A 13,126-nucleotide genomic window follows, 5' to 3' on the forward strand; every position below is an offset into this window, starting at 1 on the left:
TTATTCTAGCACTAGTGGACCTAAGCCCATTTAAAAACGGGCTAGGTCTGTCACTGCGCATGCGCCTGCCCCTTCGCCCATCATTGCTCGCCGCGCGTCACTCTCTCTCAATGTCTCTGCGTCCCTGCACATGCGCAGAGCATGTGGGACACACACAGGGACATGGGATGCAGAGACAGTAGGGTTTCATTATATAGGATAGCTCTCGGCCCAGCAGCTAGGCAGATTACGAGGGTAATCTAAGGCCACAGCTTGGCTGTGCAGGCATTCTACTGCAAACAAACTGTAGTGTGACAGTTGTGAGGCCTCTGATAACAATATCCCTGGCAAACATATGGACGCACAACAGAGCCGAGATGCAGAGATGATTGCAAGTGACAAAACCGTAACAGAACAGTGGTTTCTCCTCTTTGAAAAACATGCGACACTGAAGAAATATTTTAAAAGATCATGAGAATAACCAGGTAATTTATTCCCATTTACATTTTACAAATGGATTCTGCATATTATTAATACTGCTTCCGCACTCTAATTTTGGCACATCCGATAAAAGCAATTTGCACAGTTACCGTTCTGCAGAACTGAGCCACTTGGGAATGACCTCCAGCACAGGACAGAGCAGGTTTCCACATTTAACTGTATATTTGTTCGCTCACTGTTCAGCCCTTGCTGATAAAAGCATCACAGTACACCAGCTGAAGTTTTCCATGACAGCCAAAAGGCCTTAGGGACTGGCACAGAAGCAGCACTGCACCGCAGGCTGTCTTCATTCTGACAGAGGACCAAGTATAAATTGTGCTTCTAAAAGGTTGCTGAAAATCATGGCATACAAGGAAACCAATGTAAAAATATCCTCTGCATTTTATCAGGTTATGTTTCAGTGCAGTGAAAAAAATGTTAAGTGCATTATAGCTATTTCTAAAGCCCCATCTACACGATACGATTCTTTGTGCGATTCAATTACGATTCTATTTACGATCCAATTAAATCAGTCATGTCCGATTGGGATTCGATTCAATTCGATTTGCCATTGCAAACCAATAGCAAATCGAAACCTGATCGGACATGACAGATTTCATCGGACCGTAAATAGAATTGTAATCGAATCGCACAAAGAATCGTATCGTGTAGATGGGGTATAACTGCAGTGTGGAAGACCTTCCTGGTGGCAGTGAGTGGCACAGCGGCTTCCTGTACTCTAACGCTGGGTACCCACAATACAACTTTCCATTCAACCAGTGGGATCAAACCAATTATTTCCATCATGTCTGATCGGCTCCAGATCGATAACAGGATCGATTTTGGGAAGGTCTCATGGGAAAAATTGATCCCACCAGCAATCGGGAACAATCTGGACATGTACACACGATGCAACGTTCTGTGAGATTACCAGCCGATCTCACAGGAAATTGCATCACGTGTACCCTGCATAAAGGACTGAAATGCAGCTGGTAAACATCGTGGTAATTTGAATCACTGACATTCCACCTAAATACAGGTCGGGAAGGTATATTTCTAATGGTTTCTAATTATGTTTGGTAGAATGATGCAAGAACAAACATTAAAATAATTATAGGACCAGATTACCCATTATTAACCTTTATTTATGAAAGTGACAACATATTATGCAATGATGTACATTACTATGGGATTGTGTCATTTTTAGAGAGATAGAGCAAGAATCTGAATGGCTATGGTTACATACAGACCATTGTGATAATCCAATCCATTTGAGTGCCAAGAAAAAAGAAGGTTATTAGAGTATTGTTCTCTGAAACAGAAAAGTTGCTAGAAGTTGGGGGCAGGGTGGAAATACTGTCAGGTCTCTGAATCAGAGTGTAGGCACTTATTTATATTTCTAATTTATATAGCATTGACATCTTCCGCAGCTGTACATATATTGTCTTGTCATTTAACTGCTCCTCAGAGGGGCTCAATCTAACCCCTACCATAATCCTATGTCTGTGTATGTATCGTAATTTAGGGCCAATGTATTTATAGTGTAGTGTATGTATCGTCTATGGTTAATTTTAGGGGGAAACCAATTAAATTATCTGTATGTTTTTGGGATGTGGGAGGAAACCGGAGTGACCACAGGAAACCCACGCAGACACATGTAGAACATACAAACTCCATGCAGATAGTGCCCTGGCTGGGATTCGAACCTGGGGCCCAGAGCTGCAAGGCGAGAGTGCTAACCACATACGCCACTGTGCAGTCCACTAGTACAAGACCCTTTATTGACACACATTAAAGAACTGTCCTTGAGTGATCGTTTGGCACCTGCGGTGGGTTATAGTAGTGATGAGGCATGGTTTTGATGTATGTCAGTATGCATTGGGGACATCTGAACACACTTTTAAAAGGGACCCAATACTACCACAAATGATGGTTTTAGGTAACCTACATTGCAAGGGTGTACAAACAAATCTTTAGTACAAGTTCATCAGTTAGGAAAAAAAGAAGTGTTGGTTGGGCTAGGGCATTGATACAGAGAGATTCCAGAGCAGCCATTCCATGGTGTGTAAAGAGAGGTGAAGTCCGCTCAGGCTCAATGCCTCAGCTCAAAGGTTGTAAGTAAACAAAAGTGCAATTTATACAACTATGGAAGAGACCATGTATTATATGGAGATATCTGCAGCATTTTCCAGACAACAATGGTAGGATCCAACTGAAATCACTATAAGTAATAACAGGCTATTGGGATTCAGTCATATTGAAAGCTGCACAGCCTCATTCCTGTGATTGGAAAGTTTCTGTTCTTCCCATTAAGGAGAGAAATTAAAGGGATACTGTAGGGGGGTCGGGGGAAAATGAGTTGAACTTATCCGGGGCTTCTAATGGTCCCCCACAGAAGTCCTGTGCCCGCGCAGCCAGTCACCGATGCTCCAGCCCCGCCTCTGGTCCACCTCTGGAATTTCAGACTTTAAAGTCTGATGTCACCAGGAGCGCACGGCGCAGGCACAGACCATACTGGGCTTGTGCAATACACTCCTGGTGACAGCAGCGGGAGCGAGGACACGGCAACACAGGCGCAGTGGTTTTCAGACTTTAAAGTCTGAAATTCCAGAGGTGGACCAGAGGCGGGGCTGGAGCATTGGTAAGTGGCGGCGCGGGCGCAGGATGTCTGCGGGGGACCATTAGAAGCCCCGGGTAAGTTCAACTCATTTTCCCCCGACCCCCCTACAGTATTCCTTTAAGCATGTGGTCTGTACATACACGGCTTCTTGACGTTTAGGCAATATCTAGTCATTTAGGCACAGTGTGATGCCTTTCAAAATTTCAATTTTACTACTCGTTCAACTAGGATTTGGTTGTCAAGCCATCTTCAGAGAAGTTAGGGCTGCCAAAGCACTTTGAAGAGTTGGGCGTTGCTTTGGTTTGAATATTGATCTTTACAACAACATTTTGATTAAGGCAACTCTGCACTGGGTCACAGTAAAGCCTCAGATATTGGATTTCTGCTGCCCATAATATTTTTTGGTGATGATGATCTAACCAGGTGCCCGCAGCATCACCTTCTATGATCAGCCATTTAGGATCTTTCATCTGGCTGTTGTGGTACACCATCACTGAAAAAGGCCTCCTCCTCCCCTCTACATAGGGCAGTACATGCTGCTAAGTAAGGAGCTATGGGTTCATGTCCATACAGGTTTAGTTGCAGAAAGAAGTTTAAAGATAAAAATCATATTCAGTTAGCACTCTTGCCTTGCAGCGCTGGGTCCCCGGATTAAATCCCAACCAAGTTAACATCTGCAAGGCATTTGTATATTCTCCCCGTATCTGAGTGTGTTTCCTCAGGGCACTCCGGTTTCCTCCCACATCCCAAAACCATGCAGATAAGTTAACTGGCTTCCCCCTAAATTGGCCCTAGACTATGATACATGCTCTACATGATACATACATAGAAATACATAGACATATGACTATGGTAGGGATTCGATTGCGAGACTACATGTGGGACAGTTCGTAATAAAACAATATACTCTGTACAGCTCTGCTTAATATGTCGGCGCTATAAAAAAACTTAAATAAAATAAATACGGTAAATATTTTGAATATATTTTTGCTCCTCAGCTATGCTCTGTTTTTTTTTTCATGAGGTATGCGTAAGTCTTTAGAAATAGAAAGATAAATCTACAATATGCATTTGTTTTCTCATGCAACAAAGTAAAGTTTTTGGGTAAACTAAAAATATAAAGATAAAACATTACCTGTTCAGAAATAAATCGGACTCCTTTTTCTTCATCAGCAAATTCATAGGTCTCCCCAAGGACAGGATTAAATGGCTTGCTACCAGCCCTATAGAAACTAGGTGCGTATGCAGATACTGCATAAGTGGCAATGTAAACCTAGTAGGGGAAAAAGAAAATGTTTTACAAATTATCAACGAGAACTGTAACTTTATCCTCCCCAAATAAGCTTTCCTTTTTAACCACTTTAGCCTTCAGTCATTTTCCCTTTATGCATCCGAGCAATGTTCACCTCCCATTCATTAGCCTATAACTTTATCACTACTTATCACAATGAACTGATCTATATCAATTCAATTCACTTTATTGTCATTGTGTAACACAACGAAATTACTTTTCAAGATCTATATCTTGTTTTTTCCGCCACCAATTAGGCTTTCTTTGGGTAGTACATTTACAACAGGAAGAAGAAGAAAAAAACGGAAAAAAATTAATTATTTCTCAGTTTTCGGCCATTATAGTGTTAAAATAATACATGCCTTCATAATTAAAACCCACGTATTGTATTTGCCTAATAGTCCCAGGTATTACACCGTTTAAATTATGTCCCTATCACAATGTATGGCTACAATATTTTATTTGGAAACAAAAGTGCATTTTTTCCGTTTTGCATCCATCACTATTTACAATAAACGTGTTACGTGTTTTTTTATTGTAATTTTTTTTTATTAAACATTTTATTTGGGTATTTTTGGGAGGGTGGGATGTAAATAGTATTTTTTATGTAAATATGTTTATTTATTTATTTATTTTTTACATGGTGATGTAGTTTTACTTTTTGTCCACAAGATGAAAACCTCGAGTTTGTTTACATGACGTCACTCTAAGCATAACATGTACACTTAGAGGGACGTAGGGGGACGTAAGAGGCAGAAAAAGCGAGGTTTCCGAGAGAAGTGGTCGCTTTTTCTGCCGGGGAAAGGAATCCATGATCAGGCACCATGTCCTGATTCATTGATTCCTGGGCAAAAGATCTGCGGCCGTTAGCGCGCGTGCATGCGCGCGATCGGCCGCGGGAGCGCACAGGCTGAAATGGTTAAAGAACTCCTGTGATCTCTGTTTGCATCTTTAATCCCAGCTACAGTATATCTACATCCTCTGCGACTTCAGGCAAGCCACAATGAAGTAGATATGCATCTTGTAGCTGATGCACAACAGTGAAGGATCAGCTGCAGCACTAATTGGTGAAAGGGAATATACAGTATGTTATCTGAGCCAATTAGATTAAATTTCTCCCTCATTTTTACCATTAAAAATAATTGTATTATTTTCAAAGTGAAAAGTACACAATGTAGTAAGTAGGAAGTTATGATCAACAGTGGTTGATAATGCCAGTTAAAGTGTAACTGTCGGGCATAAAATCAATTCTTTTTATCTGGTAAACAAGTAATAAGGATGCTAACCAGGCAATACAAAAGTTAAAATCACTATTACTTTTCTTGTTGATAAATGATCATTGCCCAGTTTACCTGACTCTTCTTTGGTACACACAAAGAAAATTGCAGAGCATGCTGGGTTGTCCTTTTGTGCTTCTCTACCTTCCCCTTAGACTTAACTAATGCAGCCCGATTGGCTGAAGCCTCTTTACCTCCTGTTTTCCCCTCCCACACCTCTGTTCCTCTCTGATTGGCCAATACTTCTCATGCTGAGACAATGCACTTTCTACAGTGGAGTGCGGGCAATGCATACACAATCAGGAAGAGGAGCGTAAGGTTGCCCATACACTGCAAACAGATTTTGAATCGATTCCCTGGGTCCCTGCAGTCTCATTTTTTTCAGCGTACTCTATCTTCACTTCCTGTCCCGTCCTGTCACAAGCAGAAAGTTCAAACAGTATAGCACACTCTACTGTTTGAACTTCGCTTTCTCACAGAACAGAACAGGAAGTGAAGAAATGATGCTGGAAAAAGTGAGAGACAGCGGGGACCCGGGGACTCGCACCGGCTGGACAGGTGATGTATTGCTGCGTCGGTCGTCGCCATGTTTTCCTACATTCTATGTCACCTGGTGGGTCACTGCCCAGACACAGGTGACTTCTTGCACCACAAACTCTCAGTGCTGCAGGCTGTACCGGCCATGTTCTCTCACTCCCCCCCTCCCTGAGGGGCAGTTGCGGCGCTCTTGGGCAATGGATGCCTTGTGGGGGTGTCTGCGCTGCCCTTCATTTCTTGGGGGTACAAAGAGGCCTACACGCAGCACCCTTCTTGAGATGCAATATATTGCATGGGCCAACTCTTGCAGGAAGAGCAGGTGGATAGTTTAGATCCTGCATATTCTGGTGGGCGAATGCAATATGCAAACGCTTTGTCATTTTAATTAGTCAATAGACTTGAGGCAGCCAGTATTTAAATCAGGAGGTGACTGGTCAGAGCACACATATGTTTCTCTTGTGCAGAATACAATATGGAAGCTGCCATTTTTTTTTTTTAAGCAATACCAGTTACCTGGCTATCCTGCTGATCCTATGTCTCAAATACTTTTAGCTAAACACCCTAACCAAGCATGCAGCAAATCAGGTGTTTCTGAAATTTTTGTCAGACCAGACAAGATCAGCTGCATGCTTGTTTCTGGTGTATTTCAGATACTTCTGCAGCCAAATAGGCCATCAGGGCTGCCAGGCAATTGGTATTGCTTAAAATAAAATAAATATGGCAACCTCCATATACAGGTTACTTCAGTTGTCCTTTAAGGTTAGAGATGCTTGAAGGGAGAGGTCAGGGATAAGCATAAGGGAGAATATTAGAGTAGGTAGAAGATTGGAGGTCCAGAAAGACCCCCTAAATTAAGTACTGTCACAACTGTCTACTGTTGGTACATGCACCAGGGCTGGATTTCTGAAAAGAACACAAAGGCCTGGCCCTTGGTCAGCTGCAGCCAAGGGGGCACCTGAACCTGAAAAAGGGGTTGCTACATGTGAAAGAGGCGGCTAAAAATAATAATCCGAACATTTGTATAGCGCTTTTCTGCTGTCTGACTCAAAGCGCTCAAGAGCTGCAGCCACTGGGACGAGCTCAAGAGGTCACCCTGCAGTGTTAGAGAGTCTTGCCTTAACACCTTACTGAATAGGTACTGACCCTAGCCAGGATTCGAACCCTGGTCTCCCATATCAAAGGCAGTGCACTTAACTAGTACACTATCCGGCCACTCAGTACACTATCCGGCCAACGGAGAGCAACACATGAAAAAAGGAAACCTGATGCCCAAGGAAGTGGTTTATAAAAGAGAGGATCACATTATATGTAGTATGATACTACTCCATACTTCCATTTGATGGAAGAGAGGGCTGCACATGGAATGGGAGGGGAGCTGCTGCTCATGAAAGGGGAGCCACAACATACTTGGCCTAGGGGCACAATAAGTATAAATCCAGACTTGACATGCACTAAGACATGGAACCCCAACAGGAACCCCAACAGTCACATCAAACAGTAATGTGGGTCAAAACACAACTGGTTTCAACCAAACATTTTCAACATATGGTAACAGCAGATGAGCATCATAAGGGAATAACTGTTCAGATTAATTACAAAACCTGTTTCCTGACTACCACAGTTACACCGAGAGACCAGTTTAAAAAACAGCAACTACTGCTTCATGACCACTAACATCAATAGGGCTGCTCAAATCCGAATCCGGGAGATACCCGGATAGATGCTATCTGGATATCTCCCAGTAAACCTGTGCGGGGTGGGCGGGGAGGTCAGTCTTATCTGTCTGACGTCTTCTTCATCCGTCCCTCGGCGCCTCCCACGATGCACTCCACGCGCGTCACATGATTACAAACCCTTCCTCCTTCAACCCGGAAGAAGGAAGTGTTTGTAATCACGTGACCACCACTTGGACCGCATCGTAGGAGGCGCCGACGGACTGACCGAAGAAGAGGTCAGATAGGTAAGATTGACCCCCCCCCCCCCCACAGGTAACTGGGAGATATCCGGATAGAACTATCTGGATGCCTCCCGGATCCGGATTTGAGCAGCCCTGAACATCAACCCCCTGACATATATGCAGACACTTAGCTTAGCATTTATGCTTGAGTAGTGTAGATCAATATGCCCTGGGGAAAGTATGGAAGTCAATTTATAAAATGCTTTGACCTTCTAATGTCTTAATATCAAGGCGCTCTCAAGGCGGCAACCATGAAAAAAAAAGGATTTAGGTGCTGGAAAGAAAATTTGTGTGTTTAGTTTAGACACAATGGGCTCTATTCACAAAGGGCAGTACTGTACAATCATTTTGTTCAGTAAAATACCTCTTCCTGTATTTTATACTCTCCCCCCCCCAATTCACTAAAGTTTTTCTGTATGAGGCAGAACTTTAGTAATTTACCGAACAAACATGGCTCAATTCACTAAGCCCGGTCGGTAAGTGTCAGGTTAGCGGTCAGGCAGGGACCTGCATGTATGACTCAGAGGTTTTCTCTGCAGTGTATCCGGTCATCCCTTTAGATGTGCTGCAGCCACCAGGGGGCGCTCTTTATGCTAGAATTCAGATTTTCACATCTTAGGTATGCAGAAAGCCCTCACCTTCCTCTGCTCTGATACAATGAAAGAACCACCCGAGACCCCATATCATGAAATCAGAGTCTGAAGCAGGGCTGTGTGGTTCTCCCTATTGGCTGCCTGGCTATCTTCAAAGGCTGTCTTGTCAAATTTACCGCACAGAGACAGCATGGAGAGAGTGAGTTATTGGCCAGAGAAAAATACCGAACACTTTTGCCCGGTAAAACCAAATGCGGAAATCTTTGTGAATTGCAATTTCTTGACGTCTCGAGGCAATTAAAGCACAAATCGGTAATTTACCTCACTAGTCAGTGATATTACTTTTCTGTGCAGTAATCAGTTTTGTGAATTGTAATTTGGGAAGGTGATTGATAAAATCAGCTACAGTGGGATGCGAAAGTTTGGGCAAACTTGTTAATCGTCATGATTTACCCGTATAAATCATTGGTTGTTACGATAAAAAAATGTCAGTTAAATATATCATATAGGAGACACACACAGTGTATTTGAGAAGTGTAATGACGTTTATTGGATTTACAGAACGTGTGCAATAAATGTTTAAAGCGGATCCGAGATGAAAAACTAACTATAACAAGTAACTTGTCTATATATCTTCTCTAAAGTTTAGATAGTTTACATAGAAAATCTGGCTGCAAACAGCTTTAATAGAATATGATTGATTATTCCTGTGATACAATGACAGCAGCCATGTTGTTTGTAATCATTACACAGAGGCAGGCTTATCTGTATCTTGATCACTCAGCCTGTGAAAAAAAACTACCCCCCCCCTCCTGCCTCTGAAATCAATGTCTAGTAACACCTCCTCCTCCTCCTGCCCAGACTGAGCTCCCATGAGCCCTTGCTACTGCCAAGGCTCTGTGAAAACCTGTGGGCGTGGTTTATTTAGTTTTTAGGGAATTAGAGTATTAAAAGAAAAACAAAAAAGTATTTGGCTTGAGGAATGCCCTATAAACAATAGGAAAGGAACACAATTATGCAATGAGTAAAATTGTACCTCGGATCCAGTTTAAACAAAATTAGGCAGGTGCATAAATTTGGGCACCACAAAAAGGAAATGCAATCAATATTTAGTAGATCCTCCTTTTGCAGAAATTACAGCCTCTAAACACTTGCTGTAGGTTCCAATGAGAGTCTGGATTCTGGTTGAAGGTATTTTGGACCATTCCTCTTTACAAAACATTTCTAGTTCATTCAGGTTTGATGGCTTCCGAGCATGGACAGCTCTCTAACTCGCACCACAGATTTTCAATTATATTCAGGTCTGGGGACTGAGATGGCCATTCCAGAACATTGTACTTGTTCCTCTGCATGAATGCCTTAGTGGATTTTGAGCAGCGTTTAGGGCCGTTGTCTTGTTGAAAGATACAGACCCGGCGCAGCTTCAGCTTTGTCACTGATTCCTGGACGTTGGTCTCCAGAATCTGCTGATACTGAGGGGTAAACATGCGTCCATCAACTTTGACAAGATTCCCAGTCCCTGCACTGGCGACACAGCCCCACAGCATGATGGAACCACCACCATATTTTACAGTAGGAAGCAGTTTTTTTTCTTGGAATGCTGTGTTCTTTTATTTGCATGCATAATGCCTCTTGTTATGCCCAAATAACTCAATTTTAGTTTCAGTAGTCCACAGCACCTTATTCCAAAATGAAGCTGGCTTGTCCAAATGTGCTTTAGCATACCTCAAGCAGCTCTGTTTGTGCTGTGCATCACTCTCACATACAACATATCCTTGTGTAAAGTGCGCCGAATGGTTGAACGATGCACAGTGACTCCATCTGCAGCAAGATGATGTTGTAGGTCTTAGGGGCTGGTCTGTGGGATGACTGACTGTTCTCACCATTTGTCACTTCTTTTTATCCAAGATCTTTCTTGGTCTACCACTTTGAGCATTAAGTTGAACTAAGCCTGCGGTCTTCCATCTCCTCAATATGTTCCTAACTGTAGAAACAGACAGCTGAAATCTCAGACAGCTTTCTGTATCCTTCCCCTAAACCATGATATTGAACAATCTTTGTCTTCAGGTCATTTGAGAGTTGTTTTGAGACCCCCATGTTGCTACTCTTCAAAGAAAATTAAAAGAGGACGGAAACCTACAATTGACCCCCTTAAATACTCTTTCTCATAATTGGATTCACCTGTGTATGTACATCAGGGGTCACTGAGCTTACCAAGCCAATTTGAGTTCCAATAATTAGTTCTAAAGGTTTTGGAATCATATAAAATGACAACAGTGCCCAAATTTATGCACCTGCCTAATTTTATTTAAACCATTATTGCGCACTTTCTGTAAATCCAATAAACTTCATTTCACTTTTCAAATATCACTGTGTGTGTCTCCTATATGCAGAGGCGTATCTAGAGGGGTGCAGGCATGGCTCATGCCATGGGCGCCGCAGCAACATGGGCGCTATGGCTGTCCCCTCCTCCCTCTGCCCCCTCTCTCGTGCTCCACTACCATACTGAGGGATGCCGCTTGTTACTTATAGTTGGGGTTATAATGGAGTTAGCAATCTATACTGGGGCAGCTACTTATGTGGGGGGGGGGGGTGCTCATCTAAATACCTATGCTGGGAGGGGGGCACCTCTGGCTACCTATACTGGGGTGGTCACAACTCTGGATATCCATACTGGAGGGAAACCTCCAGCATGGATATGGGGCGCAATTTCAGCGTTTGCCATAGGCACCATAATACCCAGATACGCCCCTGCCTATATGATAAATTTACCTTACATTTTTTATCCTAACAACCAACCATTTATACAGGAAAATCATGACTATTAACAAGGTTGCTCAAACTTTCGCATCCTGCTGTATTTTCATAATTACAGAATGTGGGAATGCTTTGTGAATAGAGCCTTTTGTGTGGATTGAAATTTAGAAATGACCCCCTTTTGTCAAGACACAAACTTCCATACCATTCTTTCAAATGGATCCTGAGTCAGTGCGGCTTTGTCCAGTAATTCGCTGTATTCCAGTTCCTCACACAGCCGCTGTAAAGTGTTGAGGGGCTCATTCAGCTGCACTGGCATGGATACTTTAGAGAGGTCTTTTCCAATGTTATTCCTAAGAATGTTCCACAAACTGATATTACTTGTGTTCGGGCTCGGAGCAGGAAGACTTGTACGATGCTTCAGGCAACCGTCCACCACAGTCGCCCCATCTACAACAGGAGAACATGAGAGAAAACACTGAGCATCCTAAAGCAAAGCTTTACATGACCTAGACTAACGATGCCTAAATGTGTGAGCACTTCCTGGTGCCTTCAAGCACCTGCACAAATCTCAAACAATTTTTATGTACCGCGGGTTTCTTTAAATGCAATATATGCAGAATAAACCCTCAAGGGTTGGTGACAAGTACCAGCCCACTATAGTCCATTACCACAGCCTCCAATGGCCAACAAGTATTATTCAATTGGTATAGCCCTAGGCCAGCCCCTATTTTAATAGACATGATAGAAAAATTGCATATATTAGCAATGCACATAGTTTTGTGCACTGCGTGCCTGTACATTTTTTATGCTGGCTTCGTACATATCCTATGCATCCAGGCCAGGTACCATGCCAGCAGATGCTTTTTTTAGAAGCAAGAGCAGAAGGGACCTCGACAACAATGGCCTGATATTCATGACCCAGAAGCCAAAATTGAAGTTTAGGGATGTCACTTTAATTTTGTATAAACTGGTTTCATATGTAAATCACAGTAGTGGCTTGACAGATTTACAAGTAACATGTTTATACAGGGGACAAAAAAAGCACGGCAACCTCCATCTAGCCGAGCGTATCAGCAATGTCACTTCAGTCATAGGACACTGATATGCAGGAGTACTGGAGTGGATCATGTAATCACTTACCAATTATGGTTAGATTTTATTCATTATGTTCCAGGCATAAAATAAGCACAGTTCAATAAAGAAAGAAATATACAAAAACAAGTGAGACTGTAGCTATGCATGAATACCTAATGGTACATTTCAGACAGCAGCTCACCACAGGGAAGCAAAGAGCAGCATACTATACCTAGAGATTGTCTTTCAATGTCATTGCTTAGATTATCCTCTGATATGTTATCACTGATATCACTGACATATGAGTCATCATCTGATACCTGGAAAACAAGCAAGATGCATGCATTACAGTCCTGTACAAGAGACACCAGAGGTCAATATCACAAGATAAAAGAAGTGTTACAAATGATGCATGGAAACTGACAGTCCTTCCAGGATATCGCCAGAGGATCTCATGCTAACATGATCAGACTTTCAGAATTACCGTATCCGAAATGTTCCGTTGCAGGAAACCAGAAACGGATTAACAACTTACTGTTGTTCTGCAGCAATATAGAT

The 13,126-nt window shown here is 42.6% G+C and overlaps 1 protein-coding gene across 6 annotated transcripts in view; it reads right to left on the bottom strand.

Moving 5' to 3' along the window:
• OSBPL3 (oxysterol binding protein like 3) overlaps window positions 1–13,126 on the bottom strand; it is a 277,877-nt gene that overhangs the window by 29,015 nt on the left and 235,736 nt on the right. For all 6 annotated transcript variants that reach the window (XM_068236035.1, XM_068236040.1, XM_068236038.1 and 3 more), the window contains 3 exons: window positions 12,801–12,888; window positions 11,697–11,941; window positions 4,215–4,352 (listed from right to left, as the gene is read on the bottom strand). In XM_068236035.1, the coding sequence (XP_068092136.1) occupies window positions 4,215–4,352; window positions 11,697–11,941; window positions 12,801–12,888 (471 nt within the window). The remainder of the gene's footprint in view (window positions 1–4,214; window positions 4,353–11,696; window positions 11,942–12,800; window positions 12,889–13,126) is intronic.

This window comes from Hyperolius riggenbachi, chromosome 5 (genome assembly GCF_040937935.1).
Source record: "Hyperolius riggenbachi isolate aHypRig1 chromosome 5, aHypRig1.pri, whole genome shotgun sequence".
Taxonomy (NCBI): domain Eukaryota; kingdom Metazoa; phylum Chordata; class Amphibia; order Anura; family Hyperoliidae; genus Hyperolius; species Hyperolius riggenbachi.